The sequence below is a fragment of the Mesoplodon densirostris genome, chromosome 2, assembly GCF_025265405.1.
Source record: "Mesoplodon densirostris isolate mMesDen1 chromosome 2, mMesDen1 primary haplotype, whole genome shotgun sequence".
In the NCBI taxonomy this organism is placed as follows: Eukaryota; Metazoa; Chordata; class Mammalia; order Artiodactyla; family Ziphiidae; genus Mesoplodon; species Mesoplodon densirostris.
The window spans coordinates 44,190,686-44,216,892 of record NC_082662.1 but is presented as its reverse complement, the minus strand read 5'-3'; the positions used below and the strand labels follow the sequence as shown (position 1 = coordinate 44,216,892).

The following is a 26,207-nucleotide window of genomic DNA, read 5'->3' as shown; positions in this document are numbered from 1 at the left end:
CAACACATTAAAAGGATCATACACCGTGATCAAGTGGGGTTTATCACAGGAAAGCGAGGATTCTTCAGTGTACACAAATCGATCAGTGTGATAAACCATATTAACAAATTGAAGGAGAAAAACCATATTATCATCTCACTAGATGCAGAAAAAGCTTTTGACAAAATTCAACACCCATTTATGATAAAAACCCTCCAGAAAGTAGGCATAGAGGGAACTTACCTCAACATCATAAAGGCCATATATGACAAACCCACAGACAACATCATTCTCAATGGTGAAAAACTGAAACCGTTTCCTCTAAGATCAGGAACAAGGCAAGATTGTCCACTCTCACCGCTATTATTCAACATAGTTTTGGGAGTTTTAGCCACGGCAATCAGAGAAGAAAAAGAAATAAAAGGAATCCCAATCGGAAATGAAGAAGTAAAGATGTCACTGTTTGCAGATGACATGATACTATACATAGAGAATCCTAAAGATGCTACCAGAAAACTACTAGAGCTAATCACTGAATGTGGTAAAGTAGCAGAATACAAAATTAATGCACAGAAATCTCTTGCATTCCTATACACTAATGATGAAAAATTTGAAAGTGAAATTAAAGAAACACTCCCATTTACCATTGCAACAAAAAGAATTCCTAGTAATAAACCTACCTTAGGAGTCAAAAGACCTGTATGCAGAAAACTATAAGACATTGATGAAAGAAATTAAAGATGATACAAACAGATGGAGAGAGAATACCATGTTCTTGGATTGGAAAAATCAACATTGTGAAAATTACTGTCCAAAGCAATCTACAGATGCGGTGCAATCCCTATCAAACTACCGATGGCATTTTTCACAGAACTAGAACAAAAAATTTCACAATTTGTATGGAAACACAAAAGACCCTGAATAGCCAAAGCAATCTGGAGAAAGAAAAACGGAGCTGGAGGAATCAGGCTCCCAGACTTCAGACTATACTACAAAGCTACAGTAACCTAGACAGTATGGTACTGGCACAAAAAGAGAAATATAGATCAATGGAACAGGATAGAAAGCATAGAGATAAACCCATGCACATATGGTCACCTTATTTTTGACAAAGGAGGCAAGAATATACAATGGAGAAAAGACGCCTCTTTGATAAGTGGCGCTGGGAAAACTGGACAGCTACATGTAAAAGAATGAAATTAGAACACTCCCTAACACCATATACAAAAATAAACTCAAAATGGATTGAAGACCTAAATGTAAGGCCAGACACTATAAAACTCTTAGAGGAAAACAGAACACTCTATGACATAAATTACAGCAAGATCCTTTTTAACCCACCTCCTAGAGAAAAGGAAATTTAAAAATATAAACAAATGGGACCTAATGAAGCTTAAAAGCTTTTGCACAGCAAAGGAAACCATAAACAAGATGAAAAAATAACCCTCAGAATGGGAGAAAATGTTTGCAAATGAATCAACAGACAAAGGATTAATCTTCAAAATATACAAGCAGCTCGTGCAGCTCAATATCAAAAAAACAAACAACCCAATCCAAAAATGGGCAGAACGGGGCTTCCCTGGTGGCTCAGTGGTTGAGAGTCCGCCTGCCGATGCAGGGGACACGGGTTCGTGCCCTGGTCCGGGAAGATCCCACATGCCGCAGAGCGGCTGGGCCCATGAGCCATGGCCGCTGAGCCTGTGCATCTGGAGCCTGTGCTCCACAACGGGAGAGGCCACAACAGTGAGAGGCCCGCGTACCGCTAAAAAAAAAAAAAAAAAAAAAAAAAAAAAATGGGCAGAACACCTAAATAGACATTTCTCCAAAGAAGATATACAGATTGCCAGCAAACACACGGAAGGATGCTCAGCATCAGTAATCGTTAGAGAAATGCAAATCAAAATTGCAGTGAGGTATCACCTCACACCAGTCAGAATGGCCATCATCAAAAAGTCTACAAACAATAAATGCTGGAGAGGGTGTGGAGAAAAGGACACCACCTTGCACTGTTGGTGGGAATGTAAATTGATACAGCCACTATGGAGAACAGTATGGAGGTTCCTTATAAAACTACAAATAGAACTACCATACGACCCAGGAGTCCCACTACTGGGCATATACCCTGAGAAAACCATAATTCAAAAAGAGTCAGGTACCACAATATTCATTGCAGCTCTATTTACAATAACCAGGACATGGAAGCAACCTAAGTGTCCATCGACAGATGAATGGATAAAGAAGGTGTGGCACATATATACAATGGAATATTACTCAGCCATAAAAAGAAACGAAATTGAGTTATTTGTAGTGAGGTGGATGGACCTAGAGTCTGTCATACAGAGTGAAGTAAGTCAGAAAGAGAAAAATACCATATGCTAACACATATATATGGATTCTAAAAAAAAAAAAAAAGGTTCTGAAGAACCTAAGGGCAGGACAGGAATACAGATGCAGACATAGAGACTGGACTTGAGGACACGGGGAGGGGGAAGGGTAAGCTGGGATGAAGCAAGAGAGTGGCATTGACATATATACACTACCAGATGTAAAATAGATAGCTAGTGGGAAGCAGCCACATAGCACAGGGAGATCAGCTTGGTGACCACCTAGAGGTGTGGGATAGGGAGGGTGGTAGGGAGACACAAGAGGGAGGAGATATGGGGATATATGTATATGTATAGCTGATTCACTTTGTTATAAAGCAGAAACTAACACACAATTGTAAAGCAATTATACTCCAATAAAGATGTTAAAAAAATACTCTAGTAACCTACATGTAGCGTATTCACATACAAGTGTCATGTTTTTTTATTGGTGTCTTTCACAATGTACACTTCATAATATTTCAGTGAAACCTGACCTAACTCAGCAGTGTTGTCACATGTATTATGACTGCTTGTAAAAGCTGTGGTACCATGGCAGAGCAAAAGCATGAAGCAGATTTTTCAGTCCATCAAGTGAAATGAGCCCAACTCCTTTCCCATCATTACCCTTATACCCATCAGGAAAGCGTCTGCATCCTGCTCAGGCTGTGCCTCAGCTGCCACTGCATCAGGAATTACAGGAAGAGGAGGAGAAAGAAGGGAAAGCCTGAAACAGCACCCGTGACTAGGCAGGGCCTGAGGCTGTGGGACGCAGCAGATACGTAGTAATACAAAACCATCTTTTATGGCTAAAGCTGTAGGATTTCCTGAACTCTGGACTCTCAACATCCTCTTCACGTTCGGAGTTATTGGTGTGTCCCTAAAGGACTGATTTTCTCTGTGCTTCTACCCACCTCATGACTGTCTTGGTGACAAGACAAAGATAATGTATATCTTCCTTGCCCCTCTTCTGTTTATGTCCATGGTGTACTCACTGTTAGAGGTAAGGGCACGCTTTACACATTTAAATGAGTGGGTGAGCACACTTTGTCCTAAAACTGATTTGATGTAAAGATGAGTTAAGGAAGAACAAGGAGCATTTTTCTGTGCCTCTTTGCTCTGTCTTACCCTCTCTTTTGAGATTCACTTTCTTCTTCCTTTGTTTCTTTCTGCTTTCCTATATCAAGCAGCAATTCCTATAAATATTCTTTGACCTTGTTGGTAGCCTTTATGCCTGAACAGACAAAACCTATCTCAAAGTAAGTCAGTTTGTTCCAGCTGAAAATGTTAGTCTATTTGTTAAGTGCACTATGATGGAACAGATAACTTCTCATGCCTGTGGAGCAGGGATTAAATACTGCTTTTGCAATTACTGTTCCTTCTGCCTGGAATAGATTTCTCTCCCCCACCTCCATCTATTCAGCAGACTCCATCCCTTATTTAAAAGACCTAGGTCAAATGTAATGGCTTATTTGATGCTTTTCCCGATTCTCCCAGACAGTTAATGGCTTCTACTACAGGTTTTTTATACCTCTCTAATAGCTCATTTAAGATTATTTTATTATTGTTTGTGTATATGTCTGTCACTATACTATGAGCTTTTCAGACAGAGGAACTCTACTTATTTTCTTCAGTTTTATATATGGCCAATGAATCTTTTTTGGCCATTCATTCTTTATTGGATAAGTGTTACTCCTTGTTTTTAAGGACTTTACAATCTAGTAGGGGTGATATATCAATCACAGATAACCATAATACAAACTAGAATGCTGTCAGTGCCACAAAGAAGGAAGAAATCACTTCTTGCTGTGTGAAGTAGAGACACCTAGGTTATTCTAGGCTTTGTGGATATGGTAGTATTTGAAATGGACCTTGAAGGGTGTGTGTGAAATGTGGAATTAATGCTGTGTAGTTTTTTTTACTTCATGATGTCTTTATTAGAAATAGTTTAAGCACACAGGAGCTATATTATTTGATGTGTATTCCAAAGCCTTAAACACTTTACCTAGAGTTAGTTCACCTGGTTTTGATTCTTAATTTATTCATCAGTGTGCTAAACTGTCTTTGTGGACTTAAATTCAGGGACTAATATTTGGCATTAGATATTTTTCATTTGTCTGAATGTTACTAACCAAAAGAGGACATGAAATTTGATGTCTTTCTGTCCTATTGCATTGATTTTCTTTATTCATTTTAGCCACAGACCCCTTTGCTTCTGTTTTTGGAAATGAATCATTTGAAGATGGATTTGCTGACTTCAGCACATTGTCAAAGGTAATCTGCAATAATTAGTAGGAAAGTAAAATATACTGTGTTTCCACCAAAGGAGTGATCGTTCCTTTCGATTTTATAACCTGACCCTCACAGAGATTGCAACTTGATTTCAGTAAGGCACAGCAAACATTGATTTCATACAGAAATGAAATATAAGATGTAATCAAAGTAGACATTTCTGTGCACAAAAACAATGGTGATGGTACAGATAATTATAATTTTCTACTGGCAGGTTTGCTCAACAACTTTAAGAGTCTTCCGTCTTTTTAAACATGTTTCTTCCAATTGAACTACATTTTCCCCCTGTTGACTGTCTGGGTCAATAGCTGTAAAATCTGGGCATTCATTCCATCCTCTCTGTACTGGTTGCTTGATTTTATGTTCTGAGACTGTTAAGGTTAGTATTAAGATAATTAATAGCCCAGCACTATTAGGTAGTGGACTATATGTCCACTACCTGTTTTCCAATGTAGCCCTAGGATTGATTCAGGCCAAAAGAGTAAACTTAGAGTATATGTCACACTGTCTCTATCATTGGTTCTCAACGGGGTGTTATTCCCCCCACCCCCACCCCCCAGGAAACATTTGGCAATGTCTAGAGACATTTTCGGTTGTCACAGCTGAGGAGGAGGGCTGTTCATATCTAGTGGATAGAGACCAGGGATGTTGTGCAACACCCTGCAACACCCTGTCCAGCGCCACAACACAGAGCTATATCCAGCCCAAAATGTCAGCATGCTCCTTTAGAGAAACACTGGCCTAAACTGTAATATCCAATTCATGATAGAAAAGTGAATCTTTCATTACTCCATGTATTAGGCCAGGTCTTCAGACCCACAATAATAGTTATGCCATGGGATCAGTTTGCTTAAAAAAAAATTGACTTTCAGGTTGTCTTTGATGTTTTTTAAGATGCCATTTTCTTTGACTTTAGTATTAAATCTTTCCTATATTTAAGTGCATTGGCAAGTGTGGAATTGGTATTTTTTCCTTTATCGTTTGGATCAGATATTCACTTGAGGAAAAATATATTAGTCCCTTTATAAAGGGCCTCAATGGTTTTGTATCACCTGAATCTTAATAAACCTTTAATCCAGAGCTGGCTTGTTTTGGTACGATCTGTTGCTCTTAATAAGTAGTGATGTTACAATCACTACTCATATAGAACAATTAAAAATTTTTTTTCCATTGTTGTTCTGAATGCAAAGGTTAAAATGTTAGTGCTAAAGCTGCGTAATACTGAAGATCACTCTTCCAAATGCTCCATAACCGCGTACAGTTTGGTTGGCATAATATATATAACCATGAGTAATTTCTTTTCAAACAAAGGTCAACAATGAAGATCCTTTTAGTTCAGCCACATCAAGCTCCATCAGCAATATGGTCATTACAAAAAATATGCTTGAGGAAACATCCATCAAAAATGAAGATGTACCCCCAGCACTGCCACCAAAGATTGGAACTCCTACAAGACCCTGCCCACCACCACCTGGTATGAGAGTTGATACCTTTCCTAAATCAACTACTTCCTTTTTCTTTCTGAAAAGTATTGTGTGGGTCTTATTTGTAGACTTTATATAAAGGGCCTTAAACAAAACAAGTCCAAAAACACAGCAGAAGCCTGCTGCTATCATCTGTTCTGACCTTAATGCAGAATTACAGTTATGTGCCTAAGAAGCCAGCCTGTGTAACTGTCATGAACTATTTTTATAGCAAGAGCTAATTTCTCTTTAAATCATTTTAGAGAGGCAGTAAATGAAAAAAGGAAAGTACCAACGAAATCTCTTACTTTTTGGAAGCTCATTGATTACCATTTGAGCAACAGTTTCCTGCGCTTTGGTATTTTAATAAATTTCTGTAAGCGAAGATTAATTTGAAGTCCCTTTCTTTTTCCTGCTAAATGTGAAGTCTTCCTTAAGTCCTTTAATGTGAAAATATATGGCCTTTTTGGTATCCAGAATTCAGCTTTTCGGTATCAGAATTTTAAAAGAAAGTATTGTTTTTCTTGAAGGAAAATATTATTTTACTTGACTTAATAAGAGACTGCTTTATTTTATAAAAGTGATGTTTTTGGTCTAGAAACAAATTCTTACTATTCTTGTTTTTTTGTTTGTTTGTTTCGCACTATACAAAAGAAAGGGGTTTTGTTTGTTTGTTTTTAATGAAGATAATAAAGTTCATGAGAAGTGGTAAAAAGGCAATCCCCTGAATAGTTGTAGTGCTGCTTGTGAGAAGGCACATCTGGTACGTTATTGTTTTAACCATAAATCATTCTGTGGTAAAGTTTCAGCCTCAGTAGTTCTGGAATATTATTCTTGCCTTTTCATAATAGCCTCCCTATGGTATTTCTTGGGCAGATTTTTTTTCTTTGATTTAAAGAATTGCAAATAAAATTGTTAATACCCAGCTACCTGTTGAAAAATCAGGTGAACAAGTTATTTTTATCTTTTAAGGAAAAGTAGCCTGTATTATATATCACTAGAGAGTAAGGTTGTCAGAATATATTTTAAAAAATGATAGTTAATTTGCTCATTTAAGTTTTATACCAGTAAGGTGCCAATAGTGAGGTTATTTTTAAAATCCTAAGTAAACTAATATACTAGTGCTGTAACTAAACCTAAGACTTCAGCAAAGTGAGTATATATCACTGTAGAAAAATCAAGGAAAGAAAGATGGTTTGTTGAACTGCAGCTTAAAGATCTGGGTTCTAATTCTGGATATTCTCTGACTAGCTCTATGATCTTGAGTGTGTGACTTCATATGTCTGAACCTCAGCTATCTGAGTTATTAGATGGTGGCATTAATTCTAATGTTGCCTACCTTCACAGGATTGTGGAAAGATCCTTTGAGATATAAGATGTGAACACCTTTTGTAAGCTGCTACAGTGCCAGAAAGAATCTGTTGTTATGATTGCTCTTACCAGCTTAACACATCTTTAGGAAAATATATATATATTTGAAGATATTTTAGCACCTGTTCTTATTATCCTTTCTTCAGGAAGTACTGAGTTTAAGTCTTTAAAATTAGAAAAATTGTTTGAAAATGGTGCTGAATTAATGAGTAACAGTATGCTGTTTGGTAAAAGATTTAGTTGATCAGCAGCCACAAAGATTTAGGGCCTGGGCTTCAAAGCATTCTCTTTATTCTTCAGTTTGAAATATTGTAATAGCAAGAAATAGGTGGGCTTTGCCAAGGTAGTTTTTAATTTCATGCTCCCAGGTGTTACATATAGATCCAGAGGAAAATCAGAAGAATATTAGCATTTTTCAAAGCTCATTTGCCCTTCCTGCCACTAGTGGATAACTGTATCAGGCAGAGGTTATCACAGCAGAGGCCGTTTTTGTCATGATTCTTCGTCATTCTCCTGCTGTTTTGTCCATTCCTCTCTCTTTTCTTGGGAACATGCTGCTTTAGAGAAGAGAAGGTCAACTCTCTGGGCAGATAAGATTCCCGGCCCATTTCCCCCCTTCTTTGCTATTTTTCCACTTAGCTACATAGAGCTAGAATGTATTTGAGAGGTTGTATGTGAAAATTTGAGGACAGAGTGTTGGTTGTGATAGTTTAAGACCATATTAAGAATGTGTTTGAGGTACTGACCCCCATTCCCCACCCCCAGCTCTTTAATGCTCCCTGTGTTCATGTTCTTGTGTGTTTGTGTTTGCCATATTTGCTGGTTGAGTTAATTGTAATGATTTTGATCCAGGGAAAAGACCCATCAACAAATTGGATTCTTCTGATCCCTTTAAACTGAATGATCCATTTCAGCCTTTCCCAGGCAATGATAGCCCCAAAGAAAAAGATCCTGATATGTTTTGTGATCCATTCACTTCTTCTTCTTCTACTACTACCACTACCAGTAAAGAGGCTAACCCAAGCAATTTTGCTAACTTCAGTGCTGTAAGTACTGTGAATGGGCTGTTTGGGGGGAAATCTTTCCATTTACAGTTTAAAGAGTTTTCAAAGATTAATTTGGAGTTTGCCAAATTTGCATTAGTTCAACTAAATTTACCAACATGTTAAAAATGATCTTTATTCTTCCCCCAACCAAAAAATCTCTGTTTGATTCTGTTTGCTGGTTCTAAAAGTATTTCATTGCTCAAATGATTTTTGTAGTCTTAATTCTTGGGATATATACCAGTTGTTTTGCAAAACCCTTCTCTTGATCTTGGTAAACAATATAAATAAAATTCTCACAGTTATTATTTTGCAAATTGTTATGGATGATGGGCCATTAGAGAGTCATTTGCTCTCTGCCCTCTGGATGAATAATGCCAATAATGAGTTTGTGTATTTGTAACTGTGTTTGTGTGTTTGCGTATAAAGCCTTGATGATTTCTGGAGACCAGTCAACAACTATGAGAGGATAGGGCCAGGAATTCTTTGAATTGAAAATAAAACTCTGGTTTCATATAATAGTGTTCCTAAAAAGTAAATGTTGGTTTTATTAAATAAATATGATTGTTAATAGCTAAACAATCTTTAATTATTTGGGTGGCTCTAATTCACTAGCATTCCATATTTACTCTGCATCCTCCCAGAGCTGACTAACATAGGCAGACCAGTAAAGACAATAAATAGAAGAATGCTGTGACAAGACCATAGGCAGGGTCTATAAGATCACAGAAATGGGACAACCAACTTAAAGTGTCACTCTGGAGGGACGGACATTAAGCAATGACACGTGTTCCATCATTATTTACATAAAAACAAGGCTTGTTTTGTTTTGTTTTGTTTTTAATTCTTAGAGTAACTAACAGTGTTTCATTTTCCCAGATGTTTTTTCAGGTAGAATGACCTTCATTATCGCTGTCTATTTTATAACAAAGCAATTTTCCTCTACTTAATACCTTAAGCACTTGAGATGATTTTAGAAATAAGAGATCTAGTGGCCAGGTGACTCTGACCACAATCTGCCTAATGTCTCCGTCAGTGTAGCGTTGGGTCCCTCAACCTGTCACTTTATCCCTGCAGCCATTTCTAGTTAGAAAGGAGGTAGGCAGGAATCTGTATGCAACTAAGGCAGACAGAATTAGTCTCAGCTACCCAACTTTTGAATCTGTACTCTTAAGTTTCAGTGGCTTCCTCTGAATGTAAAGGAGCAGAATAGGAATCAGTATTTTGAATACTGGAAAACGGAGAGTGTCAGAATTATACTGCCTTTTATTAGATGGAATTTGAGTTGTTTCAAGCAGAGAATCCAGAATTACTCTTCTTAGTATAATCCTCTTAATATAAAATAACCTTCTGGCAGTTAGTGGCATTTAATATCTTAAATATGATTTCAGCAAGTCAAAACCTGGTTGGAATGAGTCTTGAACAATAGCTAAGGCATTTTGCTTATTTCATATTCCAGAATCTCAGTATAGTATAATATTAAGCAGCTCATAATAAAAATGTCTTCTTTTTTTAATTATGAAAGATTTGTTAAGTATTATAAGTTTCAAAGGCCCTCTAATTCCCTAGGGAAAAAACTACCATTTTCAAAAAGCCTGACAGTTTCTTTCACTTCATCCTATTATGGTATTCATCCTATTATGGTATTCATCCTATTATGGTATTCTTCTATATGACAGGACTTGAAACTGGGTAGAATTTTTTTATTTAGTATCTGCCACGGTTGCTCTTTCGGGTGGATAAGTGTATTTCCTTGACTTAATAATTACCAGCATTAAGGTTTTATTTAGACTAGGTCAAAAAGTTCTCGATATCTACTGAAATCTTTATAATACATTAAAAAAATGATTAGGTTCACATCTTATTTAGTATATCCAGTACTCTTATTTTATGTATAACAAAATTTATGTATGTATAGATATTCTTTGCTTCATAATTTTTCTGTACCTGAAGGGCTAGGATAAGGTAGGAAATCACCAGTGGGATTAAGTTGAAAATGATTTATCATGTGAGGATACTCACTGAAGTTGAAGTAGTAAATGTTTCACATTAGATAAAAATGCTAGCCCTCTCCTGTTTTTAAATCTCCTGATTCACCTTAAGAATTTCCACTTTTTAAAAAAAATGATGTTTTAATGTTCAGTTTTATAGACTATCTGTAGACTGCATTAATTTTTAAGATTAAATCATATTTTAATAACTGATTAAATGTGTTTTCAGAAAAAAAATTAACAAGTAACAGGACTATTTACAGAGTCCTTCAGAAGGTGAAACAAATAGTTAAATATCATTTCGCAAAAGTTCTTTTTCCTTCTTGTGTTTGTTCTGCTCATGAATTTATTCGTTTGTTCATTTGTCTTTTAAATGGCAGTATCCCTCTGAAGAAGATATGATTGAGTGGGCCAAGAGGGAAAGTGAGAGAGAGGAAGAGCAGAGGCTTGCCCGACTGAATCAGCAAGAGCAAGAAGACTTAGAACTGGCTATTGCACTCAGCAAATCTGAAATATCAGAAGCATGAAGAATTTTCCTGTTCTTTGTCAATCACACAACACTCTTCTTCCTGAATACTGAAGCTATTTACAGTGTGTATCAAAACTACCTATGAGCATGGGAATACAAAAGGTTTGAGATTCCTGTAAATGTGACAAAAGTTTTTGTTTTTTTTAAACTCCATTTCAGATTTGTCCTTTTTTTCCCCCTGTAAAAGCGGTAATCCAGATAACTTCACCTAGGCCCCCGTTCTGGTGTGCATTTAATGTGAGCTTTTGCCTGCCTGTGCTACTTTTACTTGGAAAGCTAGAGCACCCAAGCTTCTGCCTTCTGGAATATAGAGAAATAGTTTCATCCCTTTGCTACCCTTGTTCTGTAGTTACTCTGATGATAGCCAGTGGGGTTCTTAAAGTTGCCAGTATTCTCCCCTAATTTGAATGGTTGAAAGAGGAGAAGGGAAAGAACATCCTATTTCTTTTATGATAGAGCAAATTGGCTAGTTTAAAGTACATGTTTGTATTTCCTTATAATCAAAATACTGTTCAATTTGATTTTCATAGACAAGAAAAAAGATTTTGCATAAATTGACTCCACTATCGAAAAAGGGATGCTTTAGATTGAACCATTATAGCTTCAGACTCAATCTTTTCCTAAATAAAAACTTTAAAGCTTCATGTGTGAAATATATTTAAAATTTTCTTCTCTGGACCTAGGGAATTTTAGATAAACACATACCTCTCCATAATTTTAAGCACTAGAGAGTGGAGAAAAATTACCACTTAAAATATACCCATCAATATAAGGTAAGCAAAAATCTTTACCTGGCAGCCATTCTGCCACTGCCATGGCACTGTCCTCTTTAGTTCATGGTAGGTTTATTTTTCTACTTTTGCAGAAGAAACTTTAGCAAGCTAGAACTGGAAGGTACTTTAACTTTTTGTATACATATATATATATATTTTCTTTAATGAAGGTTCAGTTACTTGAAATGTAAAAACATTCACTGAATACAACTGAAAAAAGTGACATGTATTAAATCATATTATTGCTTTTTGTCCATTTTTGTGGATTAAAATAGTTTATTCTCTTTGTGTTTTTCACCTACAAAATTGGCAGGCTAGCAAAAAAATTTTGTGTTTTTTAATTGGGAGAGAAGAGACCTGCCAAATTATCGAAGCTCTTTATGTGTTAAAAGCCTATCTCCTATAAAATTGACCTAGCAGACAAGCTGAATTTAAAATGGACTGTGAAGTAGGCTGTAAATTGTAATCTTAATTTTTTTAACATGAATCAGTGATTTAGATAATGTATTGAAAACCAAGATAAAGGAAAATGCACCTAAAAACTAATTAAATATCTCTGTGGTTACCAAGTCAAGGTGGTATTGATCTGTGTTAATCAGAGTAACTTGTTGCCTAGCCTATGAATAAATTCCAAAGTATCCAGTTCATTTCATCTTGAAATGGTGCTTTTTTTCTCTCCACACACAATTGGATTGCTGCAGTTTGAAATAAATTTGAACCACTTTCTTGCACTGCTAGCTTTTTTCTACTTTTATAGATTAAAACATTTCAGCATAAAAGTCATACATATGAAGTAAGGGCTGAATCATAATCACAAGGGTTTAATTTTGATAAACTAATCCAGTTATAAGGATGTACTGCAAAAGTTGATTGAGAAAGTAGTATTGGGAGTTGTGAATGGTAGTGAGTTTTGGGTTTTTTTCTTCTCCTTACACTTTAGGAACAAGGTAAGTTGACTTGAACAACCTTCTTTTGCACTGGGAAAATGAACAGATGTTTGAAATGGTTTTAAAATATTTTTTTTAATTAAAAGAACACTCTGGAAAGTACTAAATATCTGTAACTTATAAACACCAACTTTCGATGTAATAAGTATACCTTAATCTTATGTGTGTTTAACTGGATTACATAGATTCTTATCTTTTATTAAAATATGTATACTCAGTGGACCAATATAATATTAAAGTATGTATATATTATATACATATATATATATATACACACACATATATATATATATATATATATATATATATATATATATATATATATATAATCTCCATGCTCACTTGTGTAGGATGAATGTCTTAGAGTCATTTATGATTATATTTTATGTTGTTGACTCTGGCTCCAGAGCCTGTGCTTGAAAAGGACAGATAAGTATTCCTGAGAGCTAAGTGACACTACTTACGAAGTTTTAACCATCTTCTTCCTACTTGTTCAGGTTTATTTGAGTTCTCTTTATAGAATTTTCTCTTATGTTTCAAACTTCTAAACTGTAGCCTGTAATTATGAGAACAATAAACTTTAAGTTATAATAAACCATACTATCCATACATCCTATCTGAAATGGAGTTTTGCACGGTTCTCTGTTATGTCCATGCTGTGTCCAAGGAGGGGTAGGCATACAATCAGCACAGATTAATATGTGTAAAGTGCTTGAGACAGTACCTGGTATAGAATAAAATACTCAATAAATGTTAACTATTTTTTAGTTGACATGTCCTGTTTTTTTGAAAGAAAGATAGGAAACGGGTATGCATAGAGACAGTGCCTGAAACGTGGGTGGTGTGTATATATTTGTTGAATGAGGATTTGTGACATGGACTTTAGGAGGGCACTGTGGTGTGAAAAATTCAGACAACCCTGGTCTGCCATTTTTAGGAAAGATGACTTTGACAAAGTTACTTAGCCTCCCTGAGCCTCATTTACCTCTTCTAATGAACATCGTAATACCCAACTCACAGGATTGTTCTGAATGATTTGAGTTTGAAAGCTTTTTAATATTATTTATTTTAATCAAACAAATGCAGCCATGTTATTATTAATAGTGAAAATAGCTATTGGTTATTGAATGCACTGTACCTAAGCACTTTATGTGTGTCTTCTTGTTTAATCTTCACAGAAGCCCTAAGTAGTACTATTATTATCGCCTGTTTTAGAAATAGGAAAAATGAAGCTCAAAAAAGTTAAAATAGGGCTTCCCTGGTGGCGCAGTGGTTGAGAGTCCGCCTGCCGATGCAGGGGACACGGGTTCATGCCCTGGTCTGGGAAGATCCCACATGCCGCGGAGCGGCTGGGCCCGTGAGCCATGGCCACTTAGCCTGCACGTCCGTAGCCTGTGCTCCGCAATGGAAGAGGCCACAACAGTGAGAGGCCCACGTACCTCAAAAATAATAACAACAACAACAACAAAAAAAAAGTTAAAATAATATGCTTCAGATAATACTGCTAATAAGTAGATGAGCCAGGAATTGAACTCTGGTCTCTCTGATTGTAAAACATGATACTCTTTCCAGTTTACCGTGCTTTGTCTCCTTTTGTGTGAAAAAAATATTGCCTATAGGAAATGCTAGGAACAGGGCATGATAAATAATAACAGATAACATATATTAAGCTTCAGGCAGAATCCTTAGTGCTTTACGTATATTATTTCATTTCATCCTTAGAAAAGTAACCCTGTAATGTATAGGTACTATTTTTGTCTCCATTTTACAGAGGAGGTGCCCTAATTAGGCCACAGTTATGTAGCTAGTAAGTGACAGAGCTGGAATTTGAACCCAGGAGACTGGCTCTACCATTTTGACGACTGCTTTCTATTCCTGTTAAAGGTGAGAAGCCAGAGGAGAACTATCATAAATAGAATAATCCATGTAATCTCTGCTCTTGAGGATTAATGAAATAAACCTACTACATAGCACGTGGCATCTTATAAAACACTTCCTAATTCATTTTCATATTTAATCTTTACCAGGATTTAGAACAGTTTTTGACACATGAAAGCACTCAACCATTGTAAGTTACCAATATTATGATAAATGATAAATCGGAACATAGGGGAGATAGCCAACCTTTCTTTTATTAAAGAAATACAAATTTTAAAACCACAAAAGCTGGCAAAAACAAAAAATAATTTATTAGTGCTGGCAGAGCTCTGGAAAGAATACATTAAAAGGTAGGCAAAGGGGCTTCCCTGGTGGCGTGGTGGTTGAGAGTCCGCCTGCCAATGCAGGGGACACGGGTTCGTGCCCCGGTCCGGGAGGATCCCACATGCCGTGGAGCGGCTGGGCCCATGAGCCATGGCCGCTGAGCCTGCGCCTCCAGAGCCTGTGCTCCACAACAGGAGAGGCCACAACAGTGAGAGGCCTGCGTACTGCAAAAAAAAAAAAAAAAAAGCAAAGAGTAGATTTTGGAGAGTTTGCCACACAGATGCAGGGACAGGGCATTCTAGGCAGAGGCCATGGTTGTATAAAGAAAAAGTGGTAGGACACGACATAGTGTGCTAGCACATGACATAGTGTGCTAGCAAACAGCAAGTATTGAAGTAGTTCAGTGTAACTAGAGTAGGTTTGTGGGCAAAAGAGTGAAATATTTGTGTTTGTGTGTAAGAAAGTTCTCACTGGTAGTGATTTGGAGGATTGCTTTAGAAGGAAACCAGGTAAGGCAGGGAGAGCAGGTGAAGGCTGATGGAGTCATTCAGGTGAAATGGTAGGTACCTAAAATATGGCTGTGGCTGAGGCCCGAGAAAAGGGGATTGATTTAAGAGAATTATCAGGCCTTAGAGTCTGATTAGATATGGGTGGTGAGGGGAAGGGAGTGGTTGCAAACTTCAGCAAGCATCAGGATCACCTGGAGGGCTTGTTAAAGTACAGATTGTGGACCCCATCCCCAAAGTTTGTGATTTCAGTAGGTCTAGAGTGGGACCTAAGAATCTGAATTTCTGACAAGTTCCCAGATAATGCTGATGTTGCTGGCCCGGGGACCTCGCTTTGAGAACCACTAGAATAGGGACTGACTTCCAGGTCTCTCTGTTCTCCTGCACGTCTTATTAGATGTACTCATTTAGTTTGCGGTGCTGTTACACCTTGTCATTCTGTACTTGACCTGTCGCTTCTGCTTCATAGTGTAAAGCACCTCTAATCTTTCTTGTGGATAAAGAGAGTTTTTAAAAATAATAATTACAGGCTAACAGCACTTACTATGTGCCAGTACTATTTGAAACACTTTAATATACAGTCCCCAACTTAATGATGGTTCGACTTATGATTTTTTTACTTTATGATGGTGCAAAAGTAATATATTCAGTAGGAAACATACCTTGACTTTTGAATTTTGCTCTTTTCCCAGGCCAGCAATGTGCTGTACAATCCTCTCTCATGATGCTGGGCAGCAGCCACAGCTCCCAGTTAGCTGCACGATCACAAGGGTGAACATCCAGTACACTTACAGCCACCCAGTACCCAGACAACTGTTCTGTTTTTCACTTTTACTACAATATTCAGTAAGTTACATGAGAGAGTCAACAAGTTATTATAAAATAGGCTTTCCATTAGGTGATTTTGCCCACCTGCAGGTTAATGTTAAGTGTTCTGAGTATGTTTAAGGTAGAGTACACTAAGCTCTGATGTGGTAGCTTAGCTGTATTAAATGCATTTCTGACTTATGATATTTTCAATTTATGATGGGTTTATGGGGATATAACCCCATCATAAGTCAAGGAAGATCTATATGCTGATTCATTTTAATGTTCATAACAATCCTTTAAGTTAGTTACTGTTATTTGCAGTTTACAGATGAGAAAGCTGAGGTACAAAAAGGTTAAACAACTTGCCCAAATCACAGAGCTAAAAAGTGTCAGAGCCAGGATTCAAACCCAGTCAGTCTAGATCCAGAACCCATGCTTAATCACTCTGCTCTACTGAAGAAAACTTATATTAAAATACTTTTGATGTATGGCTCAATATTGTACCTCTTACTGCCAGAAAGCCCTTTATCATCTGAGTTTTGGGAATGCACAGAGAAGACCATTATCATTCCGTTCACCTTTGCTAAGGTGTATTGTGTTCTGGGTACTGTGCTGGGTCAGAGACAGAGAAAACTCATATGAGGCCATCAGTGGTATAGTGGAGGAGATAGACATTACTTACAGTTAATTTCACAACACTGCACATTGAAGATTATGATAGGAGTGCTGGGACACCCAGAGGAAGGAGAGAATAGTTCTGGCTGAGAGGACTGGGGAAGGCTTCCCAGACGAGGTGTCCCTAGGACACAGTATTCTGCTCCTAGCATTAGTAAAAGTGTAGATGGAAACTGTCAAAATTAAAACAAAACAATAACCATAAAAACACAGCTTTCACAAGGCCACATCATTTGATGTCAGAGCTCTGTTGACTGAAAAAGGCTGCCAGACAGTCTCCCAGGGAGCCTCATTTAAGTGACATTCATTACTTAGTGAATTCAACCTTATCCAAGGTCTGACCTTCAAGTTTAGAAACCTGATTTTCATCAGTAGAAGAGAGACAAAGCTCCCATTAAGCAAGTTCACAGGGACTGATGTAAAGACCAAAATGTCAGTTTCCAGAAGTTGCTGTAGGGCTTGAAGTGCTCACAATTGGTTGAATAAGACTCCTTCTCCCTGCCAGTGCTTGGATGCCTCCTACCTGTGAGCTTCTTCACTCTCTGTAGCCAGGGCTGCCTGGCCCCTCTGATGAACACATTTTTTAGACTAATATGTTTGATCAGGTTACAGTCTGGTTTGGCTGGTTGGGTAGCTATAAAGTCTCTTAGGGGTGACTCTGCATATCTTTGCTTTCATCATGTATGTAGACTCTGTATTTAACTCCTTCTAAGGCAGACTTTCCCCAGTTTATGAGTTCTTAGTGAAACATCTCACTCCCTGGGCTCTGACTTCACCCTTTCATTGATGATGTCATTTATTGAGTGTATATGTGCCAGGCCTTCTCCCTGACTCATTCTCCGCCAAACCGTCAACATGACCTAACAATTCTGCCTTTTAAGTATCTCTCAAATCTTTCCTCTCCATCCCCAGTGCCGCTCCCCCAATTCAGGTCTTCATCATCTCTCTTCAGGCTTTTGCCAAAGCTTCCTAATCTCCTTGCCGCCAATCTCTTTCTCTCTGCTTCCAGAACATCTTCCGTGTTGCAGTCAGATTCTTCTAGAATCGAAATCTGCCCTATCACTCCTGTAATAAAACATGCCACTGATTCCCATCACATTCAGGTTAAAATCCTAACCCCTTAGAAAGCTTTTCCTTCATAACCTTAATTTCTGATTGATATTTAATCAGTAATGGCTTGAACATGTAAGCTGGGTTTTTTTTTTTTCCTCTTTAAACGAATCTTGAGAAAATGCTACCTTAAGGAAATAAAGGCACTCTAATATGATTGTAGCATATGGAATTCTTTGGGGATGTGCATAATTTTACTCTCTAACTTGATGTTTTTCAATAAGTAGGTTGTAAATCCTTAGTTGGGTTGTGAAATCAGTTTAGTAAATCGAGCAACATGGAAAAAATGTAACCAGAGTAGTACAGGCGTACCTTGGAGATAGTGCGTGTTCAGTCCCAGACCATCGCAGTAAAGTGAATATCACAATAAAGTGAGTCACACGTTTCCCAGTGCATATAAAAGTTGTGTTTACACTACATTGTAGTCTGTTAAGTGTGCAGTAGCATTATGTCTAAGAAAATAATGTACCTACTTTAATTTAAAAATACTTTATTGCTTTAAAAATGCCAAAATAATTACAGTAGTTACATTGAAGATCCCTGATCACAGATCACCATAACAAGTGTAATAATAATGAAACGTTTGATATTCCAAGAATTACCATATATACTAATATGTCTAAAATGGATAGCTAATAAGAGCCTGCTGTGTAAAAAAATAAAAATTCAAAAATTCAAAAAAAAATTACCAAACGGTGACACAGAGACATAAAGTGAGCAAATGCTATAGAAAAATTGTGCCAATAGACTTGCTCAATGCAGGGTTGCCACAAACCTTTAATTTGTTAAAAATGCAGTATCTGCAAAGCGCAGTGAAGCAAAGCACAATAAAATGAGGTATGCCTGTAAAGCAGAATGAACACTCATGTACCAATAATCAGCTTCAATAAATACCAGTTCACATCCAATCTTATTTTATCTATATTCCTACACACTTCCCTTTCATGTCATGTTGAAGCAAACCTTGTATTTCATTTGTAGATTTTTCAGTATGTTACTGATCAGCATTTTAAAAATCATGAAACAGAATTTGTTACTGAATACATACTGGGTCACAAGATAAAAGAAAGCCACTGATTTTTTAAATTATCTCTTTTCAAGTAAGAAATGTGGGTCCTACTGTTGTGTATATGGGTTATTAATGTAAAGGATTATCTCGTGGAGGGAAGGTGTGTCTTTGCTGGAAGACCCCACCTGTTTTTCTTCCCCACTGCAATAAGTGTATGGAATGTGTTCAGTTGCCCAAGACCTAAGGGCTTAGTTTCAGCCTCTCCTTTCTGTTTCCTCTAGAGTCAAAACTTGAGAGGACTGAGTTATTTTGTAAAAAGGAAAAGACAAGGAAAAATAGCTGACGCTTGCTGAGGAAATTCTCTGAGCCTGGCACTAAGGCGCTTAGTATACGTTACCCTACTTAACAACACTAAAACAGATAGATAACATGAGGTATATAGAGACGGAAGTGACTTGGCCAAGACCTCAGCCCAGGTGCCTTGGCTCTGAGACCTACTCTTCCAGCACACCAGGCTGCCTTTTGCATCCCTGGCCTTAAAAGCAGCCCTTTGAGCCTAAGCATCAACAGAGATCAAACAGAGCAACCTCAGGCCCTAAGCAAGAACTAATGTTCTCAAAGAAAACCCTGATGCATCGCAGCTTCCTGAGAAGGTCCCTGGCCTTACTGTTTGCTAGCTGTGTGACTCTGGGTAAATCCCTTAACCTCTCTGATCCTCAGTGGACCAGTGTTGGGGAGCATCAGGTGCATGAACAGCACTACTGAGGGGAGACGTAGCTGCCCAAACCTGACTCCCAGCCCACCTGAGTTCCAGCTCACCTGAGTTGCCCTCACAGGTGGCTCACAGGTTGCGGTCCTGGTGCTGCCACTGGCCCTCTGTGTGACCTTGAACAAATCCTTGGCTGTCCTGGGTGGGCCTCAGTTTCTCCCTGTGAATACTGATGAGTCTCGACGGCTCTGGACGGTAGTGGTCTTGCCCTGATTACTCAGGTCTGCTCGTGGGACACCGACGTCCTTGCCAGGCAGGGTTGTTGTGAGGATTAAAGATGATGGATATAAAGTCTTCATTCCTGTTATGTGGCAGATACTCACCAAGTAAGAGCTGTCATGTCTGTGTTTAAGAAGACAGAAAAGGAAAATATTTTAGGATAATGTCTATATAAGATTAAATTAAGGGAATAAACTTCAGTTATCTTGAAAGTTTATTGATACTAAATGTTCCCCACTGATTCTGGATAAAACTATCACAGACACTGTGTCCAACACTATTCTCTTTTGTTTGCATTAACTCATTTAGTCCTCACAACAACCCTTGTGATAGGTGTTATTATTATCCTCATTTTACAGATGAGAAAGCGGAAGCACAGACAGGTTAAGTAACTTGCCTGAAGTCACAGGCAGCTATCAAGTGTTGAGGCCAAGATTCTAACCCAGGCAGTCTGGCTCCAGAGCAAGGGAAAGACTAAAACCTGCTGTACCTTGGGATTGTTGTGAGATTCAAAGTAAGCTAAGCTTTGGGAAAGTGGTTTATAAATGCTGTGTGCATTCTAAGAGCTTGTGTAGCAGGCAGACTGGGGCTGGGGTTGAGATACAGACTCTAGTCTGGCTGCTTGGGTTGAGTTCTAGCTCCTGCCACTTAACTAGCCTTTGCTGTCTTGAGCAGATTGCTTCATCCTCTGCTTCACTTTCTCAACTGTAAAAATTGGGGTTGTAAAAGGACATACCTGATAGGATTATTTTGAGGATGAAACGAATCGGTACATGTGAAGGGTTTAGAATAATGCCTAACAAAGTTCTAAGCAAATGATGGTGATGAAGATAAAGAAGAACATGATGATGAAGATGTCCAGATGTCAAAGAAAAAGAACAGGAAAGAAGCCTCGAAATTTGAGAACCCTTGGACTGAATCCCAGTCCCTAATTTTTTTTTTTTTTTTGGCCGTGCCGCTTAGCTTGCGGGAATCTTAGTTCCCTGACCAGGGATTGAACCTGAACCCCCCAGCAGTGAAAGCACCGAGTCCTAACCGCTGAACCGCCAGAGAATTGCCCCCAGTTCCTAATTCGATCTCAGGAACATTTCTAAACTTCTGACTCAAATATTCTCAAAACAAGAGTTTCCCAGATCAGAGGTAGTGTATGTAAAAGCCCTCAGCATGGTGCCTGCCACTGAGTAGAAGCTTGATAAATATTAGGTCCTTCTTCATTCTCTCTACACCGAACATCTACTATGTGTAACAGTGTGGAAGACACAAATGTGAGACATTCTCTGTACCTTCAGATAGAAATCTGAAGAGTGAGACTAATATGGTCGTTGATAACCAATATAAGGATTAAAAAATATATAGTGCTAAACGCTCTGAGAGAAAAATGTAATCTCTGAGGAAGAGGTAGTCCTCCACTGGGGAGATACATGAGGGCTTTCTGTAGGAAGCGGTGTTAGTTGTGGGCTTGGAGGCTGGGTGGGACTTTCATTCCACCCAGGATTAGACTGGGCTCGGGGCCTATAGGAGACCAGGCTTCTGAGGCCCTGTGGTATTCATGCCTGGGAGCCTAGGAGGAAGTTGGCTATCTGCAGTGCCCAGTGCTGACAAACTGGGCAGAGCTCTGTGAGCTGAGGAGTTTGCGCCCATGCGTGCACTGGAACTGGAATTTCCAGATCTGGAAGCTCTAGCTTTGTGGTCAGGTAGGCAGCATTCGTGGGCCCTTGTTGATCTGCCTAGACCATGACATGAGTGCTCAGAGAGAGGGGGAAAGGTTGTATTTTCTCTGCTGCTTAGCAAGGAAAAGTGAGAGAAACAGCCCAGATGATCCTTGAGGCTTCCGCCCTCTGCTTTGCCCAGGACTCCCGCTCCATGCCCCGCCCACCTGCAAACCACAGGCAGGGTTGGGAAGGAGCCGCAGATGGGGCAGACAGATCTGGGTGTGAGGCTTGATCTCAGGGAAGTCAGTTAACCCCTCTGAACCTCAGTTTCATCAACTGTGAAATGGGGGTGAGTATTTAATAAGGTGAAATTAAATGAGAATTTGTGTAAAATACCAGGCTTAGGGCTTGGCACATTACAATTAGTCACCATGTATTGACACGTGATTTGTGCTGCACAAGACCTAGGATACAGACCCAGCCCAAAAGGAGACAGCAGTGGTCCCACTGCACCCCTGTTCCTGATCTGTGTTCAACCCCCCCCCCCACTCCCTCATGGAGAGAAGTCTCCAGGGATCCCTGAATCCATCCTACACACTGGACCTCGGAGTGATCCTTCTCCAATACCTCCTCAAGGTGCTCCCTTGTTCTTTGCCTTTAGTTGAGCCTCCCATAGAAGCCTGCTAGACTGCACTGCCAGGGGCTCACCTGGCTCCAGAGCTGATTCTTCTACTTGTTAGTTGTTTAAAATAAAAAGTAGGGCTTCCCTGGTGGCGCAGTGGTTGAGAGTCCGCCTGCCGATGCAGGGGACATGGGTTCGTGCCCTGGTCCGGGAAGATCCCACATGCCGTGGAGCGGCTGGGCCTGTGAGCCATGGCCACTGAGCCTGCGCGTCCGGAGCAACGGGAGAGGCCACAACAGTGACAGGCCTGCGTACCGCAAAAAATAAATAAATAAATAAAATAAAAAGTAAAAATGTACGTGACCTAAGGCAAAATACGGGGTTTCAAAGAAAGTGTGAACTGGAGACAGGCTCATCCTCCTCTGTCTCCCCTTCTCCGCTGGGAATCAGAGGTCTGTGGACAGGGCCCCTCCCAGTGCCTCGCCTGGTCAGCAGCCTCCACTGCCAGGCCCAAGCAGCTCCTTCCTGTCTGTCCGCCCCCTTGCCTGCCCCTCCTGCTCTGTGCCCTGCACTTGGGAGCAGTCCCAAGCCCTTGAGCCCATCCAGGTACAGCCCTGGCAAGGCAGGTTCTGCACTTAGGCAGGTGAGAAAGGCATCGGTGACACCATCACCCATCGATACGGAGGACGGGCGCTATACTGGAAGTGGAGGGGCCTGGGGTCGGTCCTGGTGCTGCCACTGGCCCTCTGTGTGACCTTGGACAAATCCCTGGCCTTCCTGGGTGGGCCTCAGTTTCTCCTTGTGAATACTGATGCGTCTCGTCGGCTCTGGACAGTAGTGGTCTTGCTCTGGTTCCCCAGGTCCGCTCCCGGGACACCGACGTCCTTGCTATGCAGGGAGGCGCCCGGCCGCGGCGGGGAGGAGCCACGGGTCCCGCCCCGCCCAACGCGTCCAGGTGCTGCCGCCGGAGCCGCCGCTACCGCCACAGCCGCCACGAGGGGCCGCCCGCGCCCCCATCCAAGTCCGGCCCGCGTCCATGGCCTTTCTGACCGCCTGCAAGGGGGCGGCCTCCGGGGAAAGCGACCGCAGGTACCAGGCGGGGGCGGGGACTCGGCGGGAGGCACTGATGGGACTGAGGGGCGTCTGGAGAACAGCCGATGGGACACAGCAGGAGACAGAAGTGTGCGGGCTGCTGGCCGCGGGGTAACGGCCGAAAGGCCCGGGGAGAGGCAGCCCAGCCCCTCTCACCCCAGCCCCACCACGTATCCCTTGCTCGCGTGTTATGGCCCCCAGCAGGGCTGGGCCTGGGGGTGAAAAGATACACCCCCAACACCCCGGTCCCACCCGAGCCCCGCTTCCGGTGCCGCAACCTGTGAGCCACCTGTGAGGGCAACTCAGGTGAGCTGGACCTCGGGCGGGCTGGGAATCAGGTTTGGGCACGTCTCCGTCTCGCCTTAGCAATGTTGCTCACGCACCTGATCCTCCCCAGCGTTGCATGAGCAGAGATAGGGGTACGTGTGCCCGGACAGGTGAGAGCAGATACACTATCCCCCACCAGGGGTTGTCCACATCTGGGGGCAGCAGTGTGGAGGGAAATCCTGCGTCCCAGTGCCTGTCCATGGTGGAACTGTGTGCACCACAGCTCCTCCAAGGTCAACCCTTCAGGGATGTGTCATTGCCTCCTGTGTGTCACCTCCAACTCCCAGCTGTCCCCACCTCCTGGGTGAGTTGGTATCTCCAGATGTGTTCTCATGAGAAAGGGGAGAGGGGACAGCCCTGACCTCTCTTCTGAGCAGTGGCCCCCAATTTCTTTCCTTTATATATTTAAAGTTCACTCTGCTACTCCCTGGAGAAGGGCAATCTAACTGCCTTCCCAACACCTCCATCTGACTGTCACATGGGCACATCAGACTCGGCAAGCCCCAAATCAAACTTCACATCTTCACCCCCAAACCTGTTCCTCCTCCTGTGTCCCCATGGCATAGTCATCCACCTAGTTGCCCAAGCCTAGAACCTGGGAGTCATCCCTCTCACCTCCCTCCCTCTCCTCCACCCTGGTCTCCAAGTTCTGCTGATTTTATCTTTTTGATGTCTCTCAAAGCTGTTCATTCCCCCTGGACTATTGCAATAGTCCCTAACTCTTCCATTTCCTCCAGTCTCCCCCTTTCCATGCATCCTTCAGACTTGTCTTTTCTAAAGCACAAACCAGACCATGTCATTTTTTCTGCTTTAAAGTTCTTCTATGGCTCTCTATCACAGAGGTGAAAGGTCAAAGCTATCCAGGGGAGAAGCTGTGACCTGCCCAGGCCCGCTTCCCATCACTCTCTGACCCTCACTCTGGTCCAGTAAGAACGACTGTCTTTGTAGGGCTCTCACAGCTGTGCTGGGCTGCTCAGGGCTACCTCTGCCCGGAATGCCATCCTCTACTCCTGACATTCACCCTATAAGATTCAACTTTAGGCGATCTCTTTTCTTATTAAAAAATTTTTTTTGACTTTTAAAATAAACTTTTAATTCAAGGGTAGCACATATAGAGAAAAGTGCACACATTGTAAGTGTACAACTCAATGACTCTTCACAAAGTAACCAGCACCCATGTAACCAGCACCCAGATTAAGACACAGACTATTACCAGCCCCCAGAGTCTCCCTTGTGCCCCACCCATCCGCAAGCCCCCAAAGGTAACTGTTGATACTATCCTGACTTCTAATACCATAGGTTTGATTTGTCTGGGGTTTTTTATTTTTGTGGGGTTTTTTGTTTGTGTGTTTGTTTTAATTGAAGTATAGTTGATTTACAATGTTGTATTAATCAGCAAAGTGATTCAGTTATCCGTATGTATATATATATGGATATATATATATATTCTTTTTCAGATTCTTTTCCATTATAGGTTATTATAAGATACTGAATATAGTTTCCTATGCTATACAATAGGACCTTGTTGTTTATTTTATATACAGTAGTTTGTATCTGCTAATCCCAAACTCTGAATTTATCCTTCCCCCACCCCCTTTCCCCTTTGGTAGCCATAAGTTTGTTTTCTATGTCTGTGAATCTATTTCTGTTTTGTAAATAAGTTCATTTGTATCATATTTTAGATTCCACATATAAGTGATATTATATGGTATTTGTCTTTCTCTGTCTTACTTTAGGTGACCTTTTTTAGAGAACCTTTGTGAGCCCACCCTGAGTCAGGCTCAGAGGCTTTCTGGGCTCCAGCATCTTTGCTTCCCTCTCATGGCTCTCATTCAGTTTTTCAGCAAACATTGTTGGGCACGTACCATGTTCCAGGCATTGTACTAGGTGCTGTGGATATGGTGTTACTTACGACATACAAGCCCCTGCTCTCAGGAGACCACGTTCTAGTGGGAAAGACAGATTAAACAGCTAGGCAAATAAGTAAACACCAGAAACAGATGCTGTGTAAGGCTTAAAATAGAGCCATGTGATGGACAGTAAAATCCATCTTTCCCAGAGCATTCCCTGCAGTGAGGATAGCTCCTGTCAAAGCCTGAGATGTGTCTGAGGAGCAGAAAGGTGTGTGTGTTGTTGAGGATCCCTGCCTGTTGGGATCCAGGAGGCAGGCTGCCCAGAAGAGGGCCGAGTTTGGGTTTCATTGTGTGTTGGGAGCCACTAGAGGGCGCTAAAGAGGGGAATCACATATTTAAAGATGATCCAGCTATCCCATGGAGAAAGGATTTTAACGCTGGGGCATGGTCACCCCTTTCTGTCTCCCCACTACATATGGAGAGGGGATGGGGTTCATCTGCCCCCATGTCCCCGAAGCCCAGCACAGAATGCTTCGGTTTTGATGAGAACCTGGGGGAATGATTTCTGAGGAGGGTGAGATCACAGTTGGGGTGCTGAGGAGTGGCTGGG

General features: G+C 40.5%; 1 protein-coding gene across 1 annotated transcript in view; it reads left to right on the top strand.

Moving 5' to 3' along the window:
* EPS15 (epidermal growth factor receptor pathway substrate 15) overlaps positions 1-12,451 on the top strand; it is a 177,464-nt gene extending 165,013 nt beyond the window's left edge. Inside the window, exons 22-25 of the mRNA XM_060089779.1 lie at positions 4,540-4,616; positions 5,946-6,108; positions 8,321-8,514; positions 10,883-12,451. Coding sequence (XP_059945762.1) covers positions 4,540-4,616; positions 5,946-6,108; positions 8,321-8,514; positions 10,883-11,029 — 581 coding nt within the window. The 3' untranslated portion in view covers positions 11,030-12,451. The remainder of the gene's footprint in view (positions 1-4,539; positions 4,617-5,945; positions 6,109-8,320; positions 8,515-10,882) is intronic.
* Positions 12,452-26,207: the final 13,756 nt, after the last annotated feature.